Source organism: Chiloscyllium plagiosum, unplaced genomic scaffold, assembly GCF_037043375.1.
Source record: "Chiloscyllium plagiosum isolate Xiang-an unplaced genomic scaffold, Cpla_swu_hap1 HiC_scaffold_30, whole genome shotgun sequence".
NCBI classification, from domain to species: Eukaryota; Metazoa; Chordata; class Chondrichthyes; order Orectolobiformes; family Hemiscylliidae; genus Chiloscyllium; species Chiloscyllium plagiosum.
The window spans coordinates 52100885-52118698 of NW_028270168.1; the positions used below are offsets into that span (position 1 = coordinate 52100885).

The window sequence follows — 17814 nt, forward strand, 5'->3', positions numbered from 1 at the left end:
AATCTCCTTTTTTCGAATGAAAATGAGCCTAACCTACTCAACCTCTCTTCAAATCTAGCACCTTCCATACCAGGCAGCATCCCCGTAAACCTTCTCTGCACCCTCTCCAAAGCAGCTACATCCTTTAGGTAATGTGATGACCAGAACTGTACACAGTATTCTAAATGCAGCCAAACCAACATCATGTACAATTTTAACATGACCTGCCAGCTCTTATACTCAGTACCCGTCCGATGAACGCAAGCATACCATATGCCTTCTCAACCACTCCATCCACCTGTGCAGCCACCTTCAGGGTACAATGGACCTGCACTCCCAGATCTCTGTTCATCAACTTTGCCCAAGGCTCTTCCGTTTACTATATAATTCGCTCTAGAATTAGACTTCCCAAAATACATCACCTCACATTTGTCTGGATTGAAAGCCATCTGCCACTTCTCCACCCAACTCTCCAGTCCATCTATATTCTCTTGTATTCTTTGACAGTCCCTTATGCTTTCTGGTACTCCACCAATCTTCATGTCATCTGCAAACTTGCTGATCAGACCAACAGTGCCCTCTTCCAGCTCATTTATGTATATCACAAACAACAGTGGCCCCAACACTGATCCCTGTGGAACACCACTGGGCACCTTTCTCCATTTTGAGAAACTCTCTTCAACTACTACTCTCTGTCTCCTGGTGCTCAACCAGTTCTTTATCCACCTAGCTCCGTGTGACTTCACTTTCTCCATTAGTCTACAACGGGGAACCTTATCAAACGTCTTACTAAAGTCCATGTATATGACATCTATCAACTTGAGGACATTGAAAAATGGGAGACCCAGTAATGATAATGCCATTGAATGTGAATGGTTGACACTTAGCTTCTGTCTTGTTGGATATTTTGAGAACTGGCTGTAAATGTTAGAATTAGAATCCCTACAGTGTGGAAACAGGCCATTTGGCCCAACAAGTCCACACTGACCCTGTGAACAGAAACCTACCCACCTTTATCCTATTACTCTACATTTACCTCTGACTAATGCACTAACACTATGGGTAATTTAGCGTGGCCAATTCACCCTGACCTGCACATCTTTGGACTGAGAGCGGAAACCCACGTAGACACTGGGAGAATGTGCAAACTCCACACAGAGAGTCGCCTGAGGGTGAAATTGAACCCGGGACCCTGGTGTGATCAGGGAGATGACTGAAGGGTTTAGTAAGGAGACAGGTTGTGGGGTGGAGTTAATATTCCTGAGGTGGGGCTGTGACCTTTGTAAACACATGAAGCCACAGAATTGTTCAAAATCCCCAGGAAACAATTCCCACGGGAGCATCAGCATTTACAGAGCGCGGGTGGGGGATGAGACCGGCGCCACCTCCCCTCCCCCTCTCACTCTCATCCCCCTGCCCCACCCCCTCCTCCTCCACCCCCCTGTCCCTCCCCCTCCCCCGTCTCTCCTCCCCCTGCCCCTCCCCCTGCCCCTCCCCCTGTCCCTCCCCCTCCCCCGTCTCTCCTCCCCCTGCCCCTCCCCCTGCCCCTCCCCCTGTCCCTCCCCCTCCCCCGTCTCTCCTCCCCCTCCCCCTCCCCCTGCCCCTCCCCCTCCCCCTGCCCCTCCCCCTCCCCCTGCCCCCACCCCCTCCCCCTCCCCCTCCCCCTGCCCCTCCCCCTCCCCCTGCCCCCACCCCCTGCCCCCACCCCCTGCCCCCTCCCCCTGCCCCCACCCCCTGCCCCCTCCCCCTGCCCCCACCCCCTGCCCCCTCCCCCTGCCCCTCCCCCTCCCCCTGTCCCTGTCCCTCTCCCTCCCCCTCCCCCGGGACCTGCATAGAGTCCGCGCTGATGATTTCTCCCCGGAGCCTCCGGCCCAGCTCCAGCGCGAGCCGCGACTTCCCGCTGCCGGTGGGACCGAGAATCACTAGCGGGAGGCCAGCCATCGGCAGGCGGAGAGCCCGAGGCCCGACTCCGGGAGAGACAGGCCCCAGGACCAGACAGCGGGGGGGAACCGGCAGCCGGGGGACCGGAAATAGGGGGGACCGGAAATAAAGGGGACCGGATATAGGGGGGACCGGAAATAGGGGGGACCGGAAATAAAGGGGACCGGATATAGGGGGACCGGAAATAGGAGGGACCGGATATAGGGGAGACTGGAAATAGGGGGGACCGGAAATAGAGGGGACTGGGTGTTGGGGGAGGGGTAACGGAAAGGGATAATTGGCTGAGAATAGAAGTTAGGGAGAGGGTGTGGATAATGGGGACGGCGAGGGCAGAGGGTGTGGATAATGGGGACGCCCAGGGCAGAGGGTGTGGATAATGGGGACGCCCAGGGCAGAGGGTGTGGATAATGGGGACGCCCAGGGCAGTGGGTGTGGATAATGGGGACGCCCAGGGCAAAGGGTGTGGATAATGGGGACGCCCAGGGCAGTGGGTGTGGATAATGGGGACGCCCAGGGCAGAGGGTGTGGATAATGGGGACGCCCAGGGCAGTGGGTGTGGATAATGGGGACGGCGAGGGCAGTGGGTGTGGATAATGGGGACGCCCAGGGCAGTGGGTGTGGATAATGGGGACGCCCAGGGCAGTGGGTGTGGATAATGGGGACGGCGAGGGCAGTGGGTGTGGATAATGGGGACGCCCAGGGCAGTGGGTGTGGATAATGGGGACGCCCAGGGCAGAGGGTGTGGATAATGGGGACGGCGAGGGCAGTGGGTGTGGATAATGGGGACGCCCAGGGCAGTGGGTGTGGATAATGGGATCGCCCATGGCAGTGGGTGTGGATAATGGGGATGCCCCCGGATAAAGGATACAGGTAAGGGGCGGCTGTAGTTTGTGGGGTTCTCTGGCTCCGTGTCTGCTGTTGCAGACTCTTGCCCACAGCCTGCCCCTCGGCTACGGTCAGGGTGGTGACTACCTCGTTAGGGTCTCCATGTGAGTGAGCAGGCTGAGCCCCAATCATGGGGCAGACATATGCAATAAAGGAACATCTGTAATTTTGGGTGACTTTAATTGACATTTAGATTGGGTGAATCAAACTATTGACAATACCACGGAGAAGGAATTCCTAAAGTATGTACAGGATGGTTTCTGGACCAATACATCGAGGAACCAGCTCGAGTACAGGCCATCTTAGACTGGTTATAACGCAATGAGAAAGGAACAAATATAGAGTCATAGAGATGTACAGCACGGAAACAGACTCTTCGGTCCAACCCGTCCATGCCGACCAGATATCCCAACCCAATCTAGTCCCATCTGCCAGCACCCGGCCCATATCCCTCCAAACCCTTCCTATTCATATACCCATCCAAATGCCTCTTAAACGTTGCAATTGTACCAGCCTCATACCACTTCCCCTGGCAGCTCATTCCAATTGGTAATGTAGTTGTGAGAGACTGTTTGGTGAATGAATGACCATAATATTAAAAATCACACAACACCAGGTTATAGTCCAGCAAGTTTATTTGGAAGCACTAGCTTTTGGAGCACTGCTCCTTCATCAGGTGGTTGTGATGAAGGAGCAGTGCTCTGAAAGCTAGTACTTCCAAGTAAACCTGTTGGACTATAACCTGGTGTTATGTGATATTTAACTTTAACACCCCAGTCCAATACCAGCTCCTCCACATCATGGTGACCATAATATAATAGACTTGTTCAGAAATGTTGTAGTGTGATTTGAACAGGCTGGGTGTGTGAGGCGTTGCTGGTGGAATTTATTACTGAGACAGTGTATGCGGGAGGGTGTGGATGATAAATGCTCTTACTTTAGGACTTGCAGATGTCATAGAGCACTACTGCACAGAGACAGGCCCTTCGACCTAAACTGGTCCATACTGACCAAAATGTCCATCTACACTAACCCCATTTCCCTGCACTTAATCCCTCCCATATCCTTCTCAACCTTTCCTATCCATGTATTTATCCGTGTGCCTTTTAAATATTGTTAATGTACCCTCCTCAACCACTTCCACTCGCAGCTCATTCCATCTGCGTACCACCCTCCATGTACAAAAAGTTGCCCAGCACTGACCCTTGAGGCACTCCACTAGTCACAAGCCTCTAATACATGCATCCTTCCATTATTACCCTCTGCTTCCTACAGCTCCCCCTGAATTCCAAGTCTTTGTTGGCAAATTCTCATTGCCATTATTAGATAGCTGGAATGATACTTTTTTAAAAAATTCACTGAGGGGATGTGAGCATCACTGGCAGGGCCAATGTTTATTGCCCAATTCTAGTTGCCATTAAGGTGATGGTGAGCGGCCTTTGTGAACCACTACTGTCCATGCACTGTGGAAACTCTTACAATGGTTTTGGAGAAGGTATTCCATGATTTTGATCAAGCAACACTGAGGGAATGGTGATATATTTCCAATTCAGTGTGTGGCATGGAAGGGAACTTGCTGGTGGTGTTACCATGTACCTGTTGTCCCTGTCCTGGACGTTAGAGATTGTGAGTTTGGAAAGAACTGTATAAGGAGCTTTGGTGAATTTCTGCAGTGGATCATGTAGGTGGTATGCACTGCTGGTAATGAACGTCAGTGGTAGAGGGAATGGATGTTTGTGAATGTGGTCCCAATCAAGTGGACTGCTCTGTTGCTAGATGGTATCAAGCTTTTTAAGTGTTGTTGGAGCTGCACCCATCCAGGCAAGTGGGGAGTATTCCATCGCACTCCTGACTTGTAAATGGTAGACAGGCTTTGGGGAGTTAGGAAATGAATTACTCACTGCAGACTGTGAGCCTCTGATCTCTTATAGTCACTGTATTTATATTGTTATGACAAGGGATAAACTCCTCTGCTCATTTAAACCCAACACACAGAGAAGCTCAACTCGCGCCGTAATCTGTTACATTTCGAGAGGCAAAGAACTATCCCAGATTTCACTATTTAAAGTAAAAATTAAAATTTTAGTTTTTAAGTCCAACAGAGAACCACCATTTACAACTCCTTTCTCCTAAACCTACCTTTTACCTCCCACTCTACAATACTAGTCCGATTTAAAAAAAAACCCAGATTAAGACTTTTTGAAAAATACTGTTTCAAAACCAGTCAGCTTTGTCGACTCGTCTTTGTAGATTTCTCTAGGTCAGCTTTGGTCTTCTGCTGCAGAGATTTCTTATGGGCAGGTACCTTTCAGAGAGCTATTCGGCTAGTAGTCTATACTTGCTAGTTTTCTTTTAAATTAGATTAGATTCCCTACTGTATGGAAACAGGCCCTTCAGCCCAACCAGTCCACACCGACCCTTCGAAGAATAACCCACCCAGACCCATTTTCCCTCTGACTAATGCGCCTAACACTATAGGCAATTTTAGCATGGCTAATTCACCTGACCTGCACGTCTTTGGACTGTGGGAGGAAACCGGAGCACCCAGAGGAAACCCACGCAGACACCCATGGAGAACGTACAAACTCCACACAGGCAGTCGCCCGAGGGTGGAATTGAACCCAGGTCCCTGGCGCTGTGAGGCAACAGTGCTAACCACTGAGCCACCATGCCGCCCAGTTCTCCCCCTAACTCTTCAAAATATCCGGTTTGATACCAACATCAGATCATTTCATTGGTTTGATGTCATCAAAACACTAAATTCAAATTCGATTGGATTCTGGTATCTGGGCCATAATTTAAACTGATTGCCCGAATTTGAATATGTTTTTGTTCCATGGCAACACAACTCCAGTTATTTGTTTTAACCAAGTGTTACATTTTTACCTTGTTCAGCACTCTGTTCTTTTGGACAGTCCTCTCTCTTTTAAAGGTACAGAGCACACCGATATAGATTAGATTAGATTACTTACAGCGTGGGAACAGGCCCTTCGGCCCAACAAGTCCACACCAACGCGCAACCCACCCAGACCCATTCCCCTACATTTTACCTCGCCCCTTACACTACAGGCAATTTAGCAAGGTCAATTCACCTAACCTGCACATTTTTGAATCTGGGAGGAAACCGGAGCACCCAGAGGAAACCCACGCAGACACAGGGAGAATGTGCAAACTCCACACAGACAGTCGCCTGAGGCAGGAATTGAACCCAGGTCTCTGGTGCTGTGAGGCAGCAGTGCTAACCACTGTGCCACCGTGCCGCCCATATCTTCATAACAATACTGAAAGTGCAGTTGAGTTATTGGTCAATGATTTTGATATTGGGGATTTAACAATGGCAGTGCCATTGAATGTCAACAGGTGGTTAGATTCTCTCTTACTGGATATGGGTATTGCCTGGCATCTCTGGGGTGTGAGTATCACTTGTCACCACATTCCTCGATTATTATCAAGGTCTTTTTTGTATTTGAACATGGAATGCTTCACTATCTGAGGCATCATGAATGGTGCAGTCTCCACGTCTGACCTTAGGTTGGAGGGAAGGTCATTGATGAAGCAGCTGAAGGTGGTTGGGCCTGGGACACAACTTTGAGGATCTCCTGCAGAGATGTTCTGAGGCTGAGATGTCTCACCTCCAACAACCACAACCATTTTTTGTGCCAGGTATGACTTCAACCAGTGGAGAGCTTCCCCTCAATTCCCATTGACTCTACTTGGGTTCCTTGATGCCACATTTGAGAGTATCAACACAAAAGGGTAAAGTGGTAAAGAAGGTGTACAGCATTCTTGCCTTCATCAGCCGAGGCATTGAAAGTTGATAAATAATGTTGTGGTTCTGTTCGCCGAGCTGGGAATTTGTGTTGCAGATGTTTCGTCCCCTGTCTAGGTGACATCCTCAGTGCTTGGGAGCCTCCTGTGAAGCACTTCTGTGATGTTTCCTCCGGCATTTATAGTGATTTGTACCTGCCGCTTCCGGTTGTCAGTTCCAGCTTCCATTGCAGTGGCCGGTATATTGGGTCCAGGTCGATGTGCTTGTTGATTGAATCAGTGGATGAGGGGCATGCCTCAAGGAATTCCCTGGCTGTTCTCTGTTTGGCTTGTCCTATAATAGTAGTGTTGTCCCAGTTGAACTCATGTTGCTTGTCATCTGCGTGTGTGGCTACTAAGACTACTATGACCACTAGGACTCATAACAGCACACAAACCAACAGCCACTCTCAGACAACAACTCACCAGGATAAAGGACCCAATACCAGCATGAGCAAAACCAACGTAGTGTACAAAGTCCCATGCAAGGACTGCACAAAACATTACATATGACAAACAGGAAGACAGCTAACGATCCGTATCCATGAACATCAACTAGCCACGAAAAGACAAGACCAACTATCCTTAGTAGCCACACAAGCAGATGACAAGCAAGATGAATTCGACTGGGACAACACTATTATTACAGGTCAAGCCAAACAAAGAAGAGCCAGGGAATTCCTAGAGGCATGGCACACATCCACAGATTCTATCAACAAATACATCGATCTGGACCCAATATACCGGCCACTGCAGCGGACAACTGGAACTGACAACCGGAAGCGGCAGAGACAAACCACTATAAATGCCAGAGGAAATATCACAGAAGCGCTTCACAGGAGGCTCCAAAGCATCGAGGATGTCACCTAGACAGGGGATGAAACGTCTGCAACACAAATTCCCAACTCGGCGAACAGACCCACAACAACGAGCACCCGAGCTACAAATCTTTTCATAGTTGCTAAATAATTTTGCAGCTATACAAAACATTACTTAGGCTGTGTTTGGTTTATTGTGGTCAGTTCTGGTTGCCACACTAAAGGATGTGATGGCTTTGGAGTGGGTGCAAAAGAGGTTTATCAGGATGTTGCTTGGGTTGGAGTGAATTAGCTATAAGGAGTGGTTGGACAAACGTGGATTGTTCTTGCTAGAGTGTTGGAGGTTGAGTGGCAACCTGATAGAATTGTATAAAAATTATGAGAGGCATGAAGAGGGTGGATAGTTGGGAGTCTTTTTCCAAGGATGAAAACATCAAATACTATGAGCATAGGTTTAAGGTGAGAGGAGAAAAGTTTAAAGGAGATGTGCAAGGCAAGTTTGTTTTATACAGAGGGTAGTAGGTGCCTGGACTATGCTGCCACTGGATAGCAATATTTAAGAGGAATTTAGACAAGACACGTAAAAGGCAAGGAATAAAGGGATTAGTTTAGAATGGCATCATAGTAGCCACAGGCATGGTTAGCCAAAGACATGTTTCTGTGCTGGATGGTTCTCTGTTAAACATTGTCTTGATGCCAGGTCTGTCACTCTCACTTCCCTCTGGAATTCAGCTCTTTTGTCTGTGTTTGAATCAAGGTTGTAATGAAGCAGTATCTGTCAGTTATTATCAAATTGTCTCGGAACCTGTGTCTTTACAGCCTCCTGAAAAAACACCAAGGACAACATAACCTTGCCAGGAGTATAAGCGTACCTGACAGGAAACATCCTCAATGTCTGTTGTGTCAAGGCCCTTAAGAATTATAGATGATTCAATGTGATCACCTCTGTCTCCCAATCCTTCAGAAACATGTGATCAAGGTAAGAAAATTAGGGGGTAAAGGAGCTGTGTCAGCATGTGGATCTGTCTCAGGATGGTGCCTAGTAGAGTATCAGCATTTTAGTTATTCTGATTAAATGTATTCTCAGAAAATACCCTTCATAATGCATAGAAGGGAGGGACAACTCAGTCTGCGATTTCAATCAAGTCCCACAGACGGGGGAGTACAACACTGGACTCAAACATAACCCTTCCTGATGAAGGGCTTATGTCCGAAACATTGATTTTGCTGTTCCTTGGATGCTGCTTGACCTGCTGTACTTTTCCAGCAACACACTCTCGACTCAAACATAAGCATGCAAGAATAAACAAATAAACACAACGTTGTTTCTTTACAGCCAATTGCTCACTTGTACTTGATAATTTGTCGCTTGATGGCAGGATTCATCAAAGAGTGATTGCAAGTGTCTGAAGGGATTTTATATTTTAATTGGATTCACATCGTAATCAACAAAAAGGAGCAGGAGAGCAAAAATGATGCCATATTCATGTTGTACTGCGGGGGCCTACACACCATGGCGAAACTTCTACCCAACATTTCAGCTTTCCAATCTTTCCTCACAATAAAAAACAAGTGAGAATCAATCTGAATATTGGAAGTTAAGAGAAATAAAGTTAACAATTGAACTGTATGAAAATAGACATAAAAAGGCTATTCAAAGGTCCTGTATAGGTATATAGACAGTTAAAAGGAAGCAGTGAACCAATTAGGGACTAAAAAGGGGATTAAGGCATGCAGCGAGACAACGAAAGAGAGTCTGAATAATTGCTTTGCCTTGGGATTATCAAGGAAAACAGATTCTGCAGAAGTCACAGTGAAGAGGAGACAGTAGGTGGCTAAAGATAAAGATGTGGTATTGGAAAAGTGGCTATGCTTCATGCTGATAAATCACCAGGATTTAATGAGTTGCATCTGAATGTGGAACTTGCAGAGGTACTATCTGTAATTTTCCCACCCTCCTTAGATAAGGAATCGTTCAAATAAAAGGTTAGCAACAGGCTATTAAGTTCAGCCTTAGTAGTGGAAAAGCTTTTATCGGGGATAACATTAAGAGTCACTAGAACAATTGCATGTTGAGAAAACTAGCATACATTTGTTTGGGGCAAATTGTGTTTAGTAATTTTGAGTTCTTGTTAAAATTAGGTAACAGAATTAATGAGGTTAATGTGGTTGATTAACTTCTGAAGATATTTGATAAAGTGCTACTTAATAGGATTGTGAACAAAGCTGAAGTCCATGGAATAGCAGAGATGGCAGCAGGATTCTGAAATTGAGTGACAGGGGAACCGAGAATAATGGTGAATAGTTATTTTCAGGAAGTTGCCTCGTGGACAGGGGTTGATATTAAGACCACCATTTCAGTCTATATTACTGACCTTATCTTGGGGGTGCAGAGCACTTTTTCAGAATTTGGAGGTGACGCAAAACCTGGAATATTGTGAACCATGAGGAGGACTGATAAGAGACGTAGGCTGGTGAAATGCGTTGACAAGAGATGGTAAAACCTAACGTAGAAGAGGTACACAGTGATTTACTTTGCACAATTGAAGGAGTAGATGATTTTAAAGAGGAGCAGAGGACCTGGATCCAAATCAGTGAAGGTGGCAGGAAGGTTGAGAAAGTGGTTGATTAGAAATATGGAATCTGGGCTTTAAAATGGACTCATGGAGTGGAAACAAAACAAGAAAGTTAACCTTGAGAAACATAGGTTCAATCCGAACTGGAATTTTTGTATCCAATTCTCTGCAACACATTTTCAGAGGACATGAATTAATTGGAGTGAATGTAGAAAATATAAATGAGAGGGAGCCTGGGGATGAGAGACTTCAGTTCCTGGATAGATTGGAGAAGCTGGGGCTGAAGTCTTGAGAGAGGGGCAAGTGGAGAGGAGATTTGATAAAATCCTGAGGGGTGTGGACTAAGTTGATAGGGATATACTATTCCAATTGACCAGGGGGTTAAAGATCCAGAGGATACTGATTTAAGGTGATTGGCAAAACAACTAAAAGTAACAAGATGAAAAACATTGCTGCAGTGAGTGGTTTGACCTAATGCACTGCCCAAGAATGTGATGGAGGCAGGATCTGTGTGTGTTTGAAAAGAGAACTGGATGATTATCTGAAGACAGTCGATTTGCTGGATAGGGGAATGGTACCAATTGAATTGATCTTGCACAGTGCTGGCACAGACCCAACGGGCCAAATGGCCTCCTGTTCTGCAACCATTCCATGATCCCAAAACACTGAAAGATAAGCAAATTGAAGGTGACAGGTCTACGTAAATGGTGCCAGTGCAAGGTCTGAGTGCATGGTGCCAGTGCAAGATCTGAGCCCAGTGTCAGCATGGGATTATCTGCAAGCGACAGTAAAACATTGTCTTTTACAAAAGGTCCGTTTTATTGGCTGGTGCTCCAGTACAATGTGAGGTAAACACACGCTCTTTACAGTTGCACAAGATTTAAAACACAATAAATAAAATGATGTAATGAAGTTAATCAGCAGGGTTTATTTCAGCTTTGGTGTATGGATCTGTGTTTGCCAGTGGCTTCAAATATCTCCTTCATTTAGAAGGGCCAATTGGTCACATGTAGGAGAGTAACCCTACTGATTAAGGCCATTACCACAGGGACCTCATCCTGGCATTTTGCTGCTTGATTCATGGACCAGTATTTTCTTCTGTGCCAATTCTCGATAACATAAACTGTACATTTACAGTGAGGGAGACTATGAGTAAATTCACTGATGGTTGTTCACTGCTCCTCAAGGGGACCTTCTTTGTGTTGATGAGACAGGGAAGACGGGATTAAAAAGATACAATAGTGTAAAACTTAGAACGTTGCTCAACCACCTATTCTATGAGAGATGGCCCCGAGCACGCTGCTCCAAATCAAAGTTAAAAGAACACCAAAATTACTGGCACTGTCCAGCTAGCCAACCAGCAACCAAAACCTGCCACACACCAACACGACTGAGCCATTATCTCAGTATTCAGATGGGTGCAGATACCCTTTGATTCCAGACTGTCCTGGAGATTACAGATTGAGCAGATATCGGAGTTGAGTGGTATCCTTGTGTAGGGTGGCTGTGATGTTACCCCCTCCCTCTCCCCATTGTATGGATTGTGGGAACCCACAAAGTGTGTGTGGACAACAAAGGCAGCAGCAGCACCCTGTCAGACAGCAAACAACCTTTCACCATTCAACTACAGATCTTCAAGTGAAGAAGGTATGATGTGAAAACAACAGGACTGTCTGCAACATGAATGTCCCATTATCTTACAGATGCAGATTGACCTGCTGCCTACTTTAGATTTCCAGCAATCATTTCCTTTGGAATCCTCTCAGAGCTGCCATGCACAGTTCTTGGTGCCCGAGTAAAATGTGGTTGACTGAACCAAAAGGACCTGAGCCCAGCTACAAATATGGAATCACTAGATGGCAGTCTGAAGTGAGCAGATGAGTGATGTGAGAGAGCGTATCCACAATGGTCTGGGTCTCAGTGTTGGATCAGACCATAGCACAAGGTGGCCCCTTTAATAACACATTTAATCCAGTAAAGAATACATTGAAAAAGAACTTCATTACATTACAAACACAGAAATAGACTGCTGCACTATTTAACTTTATACAAGGGAGTGACAAAACTCAGTATTAACATTCCCGAATAGTTGATCTTATTTACTTTAGAACAATTATCGTAATAAAATGTTTGGAACCAATGTACATAAATTCAATCTTTGCTCAAATAAACATGCCAATGCATAATCTGTTGTTTTAAATTCTTTGAACCTCTGTATAATCTGAAAAGCAGTAACTCTTTTTATCTTTTTCATTTCTTTGTGTGTTTCATTTTTTTTAAAAAAGCACCAAATTTTTGAAATCAGTTCATTCTTCAAGCGAACTCCTCCTGTTGTATTTGTTCACCTCCTTCCCTCCTGCGCCGTGCATGCGGCTCTCCACGGTCCATTTGGCCGCATGCCTTTTGTTCCTTGTGGTCAGTTCAAGGCCCCTTGTAGTCCGGCCCACCACCAGAGGCCAGGTATGCAGAGGCCCCTAAGCAAGCGGCAGCCTCACAGAATCCGGGGATACCAGCGGATCCAGGCAAACCAGGGCGACCAGGCTGTCCTGGCACACCAGGCACTCCCTGTTCACCATCCCTACCACTTATACTCCGTCCAGGCATTCCTGGGGGTCCTGTCAAATAAACACAGAGCTTGTACTTAACAAACAACTTCCGTAACTCTGGGATATATTTCTCAGTTATTCGATCTCAGGGATAATTAAAGGCAAGAAAGCTGGAGTGAGGTTTGATCCTGTGCATTCACAGGCTCCCAGTTATGTATAAAATATTTCCAAAGATGTTACAAACCCTGTCAGTATATATTAATGGGACTAGTCAAATATGCTTCTGGAGGACCCTCTAAGTTAACCATTTGTCAATCCTCAGTAATTGAGCGATTCTAACACATTCTGATCATTTTAATCCTTGAACCATCAGTTTCTGTTCCCTTCCCATTTGGGGGTTGACCATCCGTTGCTCCCACCGCTGTTTGAGACAGTTCCACGTAGCAAGCTTATTTCATTTAGCACCTTCACCACTGGACGTAGATGGTCAGCAGTGTGGTGGGAACACCACAGCTTTCCTTCCAAGTCACAAATCATCTTGGAGATGGACCACCACAACTTCATTACCATTGGAGCAAAATCTTGTGACTACCTATTTAACACCAAGTGGGAACATTTTTACAACAGGAACTGCAGCCGCTCAAATTGACTCATGACCACCTTCATACCAAAGATAATAACTGACAATAAATCCATCCTTGTCAAGAGTCATAGAATCATAGAGTCTGATGAGTCATACAGCATGGAAACAGAGCCTTCAATCCAACCAGTAAATGCCAAAAATAATTCCAAACTAAACTAGTCCCCCCGTCTGCTCCTAGCCCATACCCCTCCAATATTTTCCTATTTATGTACTCATCCAAATGTCTTTAAAATGTTACAACTGTATCCATATCCACCACTTCCTCAGGAAGTTCATTCCACACATGAACCACCCCCTGTGTAAAAAAAGTGCCCCCATGATGTTTTAGAATCTCTCTTCTCTCACCTTAAATCTGTGTGCCCGAGCTTGCAATCCCCCATCCTTTGTAAAAGACAACTACCATTCTCTATCTATCATACTCAACCTCTCAACGTCACCTCTCAACATTCTATGCTCCAGTGAAAAATGTCCAAGCCTGTCCAGCCTTTCTTAATAACTCAAGCCTTCCATACGCAGCAACATCCTGGTAAATCTCTTCTAAACACACTCCAGCATAATATCCTTTCATAACTGGGTGACCAGAACTGGACACATTACTCCAGAAGAGGCCTCACGTCCTGTACAATCTCAATGTGACTTCCTAACTCTTATCCTCAAAGGACTGAGCAATGAAGGCAAGCATGCCAAAAGTCTTTTTAACCACCCTGTCTATATGTGATGTAAACTTCAAAGAATTATGTACCTGAACCTCTAGGTCCCTCTCTTCTACAGCCCTACCCATGGCCCCACCATCAACTGTATAAGTCCTACCAGGGCAGTCAGGCTGTCCTGGCACACCGAGCACTCCCTGTTTACCATGCCTACCACTTATACTCTGTCCAGGCATTCCTGGGAGTCCTGTCAATTAAATACAGAGCTTATTTGTTGTACCAAAATGCAATACCTCGCATTTATCCATATTGAACTCCATCTGCCATTTTCCAGCCCATTGACCCATTTGATCAAGGTCCCTTTGTAGTCTTAGAAACCCTTCTTCACTGTCTACTGTGCCACCAATTTTGGTGTCACCCACAAACTTACTAAACATGTCTTCTATATTCTCATCCAAATCATTTATGTGAATGATAAATAAAAGAGGACCCAGAACCAATCCCTGTGGAACACCACTGGTCACATGCCTCCAATCCGAAAAACAATCTTCCACCATCACTCTCTGATCCATCTGCAGCTGCTTCATCAGTGACAATTCCTACCCCACCCACCACCTCACCTTCCATCATAACGTCAGATGTTCGCTGATGATTGTACAATGTTCAGCATCAATCACGACTTCTCAGATACTAAAGCAGCCCACGGTCATACACAATAGGATCTAGGTAACTTCAGGCTTGTATTAAGAAATTGCAAGCAACATTCATGCCCGATAAATGCTAAGCAATGACCATTGTTAATAAGAGAGAATCTTACCATTGTGTTTTGACATTTAATAACATTACTGTCACTGAATACATGTTCTGAAGGTTACCATTGACCAGAACTCAACTGGACTAGCCATATATATACACACACATATATATACACATACATACATATATATTTATATATATATATATATACGCACACTGTGGCTACAAGAGCAGGTCAGAAGCTAAGAAATTTGTGGTAAGCAACTCATATCTTGATTCCCTGGAGCCTGTCCACCATCTACAAGGTACAAGACAAGAGTGTGATGGAATACTTTCCACTTGCCTGCATGAATGTAGCTCTACAACCCGAGGAATCAATACTATCCATGACAAAGCAGCTACTTGATTGGCATCACATTGAAACATTCACTCCCTCCACCATTGACTCACAGAGGCAGTAGTGTTAACACCATCCACAAGATGTGTTGTAGAAACTTACCAAGGCATCTCTGATATCAAGGAGAAATCAAGAGTAATGGGGATAGAGCAGTAAAGTAGATGTGAGAAGTGAATGACCCAGCTAGCTGGAGGGGCTGAAGGACCAACTCCTCTGCCTATTTCTTATGGTCTTATGATGGCCACTTTCAAACCCATGAGCTGGATGATCTAGAAGGGCAAGGATAGCAGATACACAAAAACCCTCTAAATCTCCTTCCACATCAGATACCATCCTGACACAGAGTTATATGTTTGTTCCTTTGCTGTTGCTGAGCTAAAAATCAAGGAATTCCTTTATTAACAACACCGTGGTATCCCTACAACAAAAGGGCTACTGGCTCGAGAAGGCAGATCATCTTCTCCAGGATAATTAAGGATGGCTAATAAATGCTAGCTGAGCCAGTGATGTCCACATCCCATGAATACATATTAAACAAAAAAAAATTTAAAGTATTGTTGAAAAATGAGGTGCACTGTGCAAGTTTTTGCCTTGCACATATCAGGACAGAATTGCAAGAAGACCAGATTCAATAGTGATAATAATCCATGCTGCCTGTTGGAAGGTGCTGATTGATCAGGAGTTGTCTCTAATTGATAGAGGTATTTCCAGCAGAATGCATCAGGAAACTGTTAGGTGCGAAGCTTTCTGCAGCTCTCTTTAAATTAGTCAGCAGAGGTAGTGGTATTGTGGTAATGTCCTTGCAGCAGTAATGCAGAGGACCAGACTACTGGGTTCAAATCTCATCATGACAGCTGGGAGGCATTTAAATTCAATTACATCAATCAATCTGCAGTAAAAGCTCATCTCAGTGTTGGAAGCTATCACTGAACGTCCTAAATAAAAATTAATCTGATTCACTAATGTCTACTGTGGGCGGCACGGTGGCTCAGTGGTTAGCACCGCTGCCTTACAGCACCAGGGACCTGAGTTTAATTCCAGCCTCGGGCGACTGTCTGTGTGGAGTTTGTATATTCTCCCTGTGTCTGTGTGGGTTTCCACAAGGTGCTCTGGTTTCCTCCCACAATCCAAAGATGTGCAGGTTAGGGTGAATTGGCCGTGCTAAATCGTCGATAATGTTCAGGGATGTGTAGATTAGGTGTATTGGTCAGGGGTAAGTAAATGTAGACCAATAGGGTCTGGATGGTTACTCTTCGGAGGGTCGGTGTGGATTTGAGCCAAAGGGCTTGTTGCCATACTGTAGGGATTCTATCAATATCTTGGCCAATGTAGCTCAAGACTAGGATACAATGGAATTTCTTCTCTCAGAGAGGAGTAAATATTTAGAATTCTCTATCCAAAGAAGTGTAGAGGCTAGATCATTGAAAATACTCAGAGGAGAAAGATTTTTGAAATTTAGAGAGAGCAACAAACAGCTGGCATAAAAGAGGAGCTAAGGCCTGGAACTCCTTTCTTTTCTCTATGTCCTTATTGAGGCCCATTCCGATGTGGAAGTCTTTTATCTACCCTCTGAAATGGCCTAGCAAGCCCATTCATATCAAGGGCAACTAAAAGCAATCTAGAGAAGATTCACTTGGCTGACACCAGGTATGGTTGGACTCTATGAAGTGGAGAGGATGAGTCTGTACTTGTTGAAAGATAGAAGAATGAGATACAACCTTAATGAAACATACCAGATTCTTAGAGGGATGTGTGACTCCTTATTCTGAATTTAAGATAGCGATGAGGTGGAATTACCTTTCTCAGAGGGTTGTGAATCTGTGGGATTCTTTGCCACAGATGGCTGCTTAGGCTGGTCATCAAGTTTACTCAAGGCTGAGACAGAGACAGATTTTTAAATCGGAAGGGAATCTGGAATTATAGAGAAAAGGCAGGAAAGTGGAGTTGAGGAATATCAGATCAGCCAGGATCTCTTTGAATGGTAGAACTGACTCAATGTGTTGAACTGCCGACTTCTGCTCCTACATTTAAGATGATTGGCTAATCAATCCATTTTTTACAGCATTGGTTTCAGGAAGAAACATTGGGCATGACACTGGGAGAATTCTTCCAGCAAATTATACATATCAAGCCCACAACTTCAGACCGACCATTGGGGAGCAATGGAATTGGAAACATTAAATTCAACTATTCTTCCCAAAAAGACTTATATAGCACCCTTTATAACCACAGGTATTTTAACGCACTTTACAGCCAATGACAAACTTTTAAAGTGTAATCACTGTGGTAGGAAATGCAGCAACCAATTCTTATATAAAAAAAGACTCCTGAAATGCAATGCAATAATGACAGGACAATTTAATTGACTGAGGAATAAACTGTCATCAATTGGCCAAGACACTAGGCATAATTCCTCTTCAAAACAGTGCTGTGGTGGAGTGGAGGAGTACTTTTATGTCCACCTGAGATTGTGAATGTGTTCTTCGTCTCATCTGAAACACAGCGTCTCCAACTCTTAGTCAGCACTGGACTGCCAGCCTTAAACTTTGTGCTCAAGACCTAGAGTGGGTTTTTAATACAGGAACCTTTGGACTCTGAGGCAACAGTACTCCTCACCAAGTCATAGCTAACAGTGAAGAAGGAAAAAATAAATACCCTAAAAGGGTCATGCTTTTGTGTGCAATTAGATAACTACTGAGGAGTAAACTTTATTGCCTGTGTGACCAGAAGTGAACAGAGACTAACTCTGGAGTTTGCCCATTACTCACGCTCAAAGAAAAAAAAGCATGGAGGAAATTAGATATTTCTTCAAAATA

General features: G+C 45.1%; 2 protein-coding genes across 7 annotated transcripts in view; both read right to left on the minus strand.

The window, feature by feature from the left end:
• The window catches only part of trit1 (tRNA isopentenyltransferase 1), a 53613-nt gene extending 51629 nt beyond the window's left edge, over positions 1-1984 (minus strand). The window contains exon 1 of one of the 6 annotated variants that reach the window (XR_015752177.1): positions 402-1306. Coding sequence is in view for 5 of the 6 variants with exons in the window: in XM_087976940.1 (XP_087833066.1) it covers positions 402-842 (441 nt within the window). In the remaining variant the exon portion in view is untranslated. Of the gene's footprint in view, positions 1-249; positions 289-401; positions 1307-1806 lie in introns of those variants that run through there. The other 5 variants (XM_087976941.1, XM_087976943.1, XM_087976940.1 and 2 more) reach the window with 5 other exon arrangements.
• Positions 1985-11955: 9971 nt separating this feature from the next.
• The window catches only part of col9a2 (procollagen, type IX, alpha 2), a 196595-nt gene continuing 190736 nt past the window's right edge, over positions 11956-17814 (minus strand). The window contains exon 32 of the mRNA XM_087976944.1: positions 11956-12621. Coding sequence (XP_087833070.1) covers positions 12428-12621 — 194 coding nt within the window. The 3' untranslated portion in view covers positions 11956-12427. The remainder of the gene's footprint in view (positions 12622-17814) is intronic.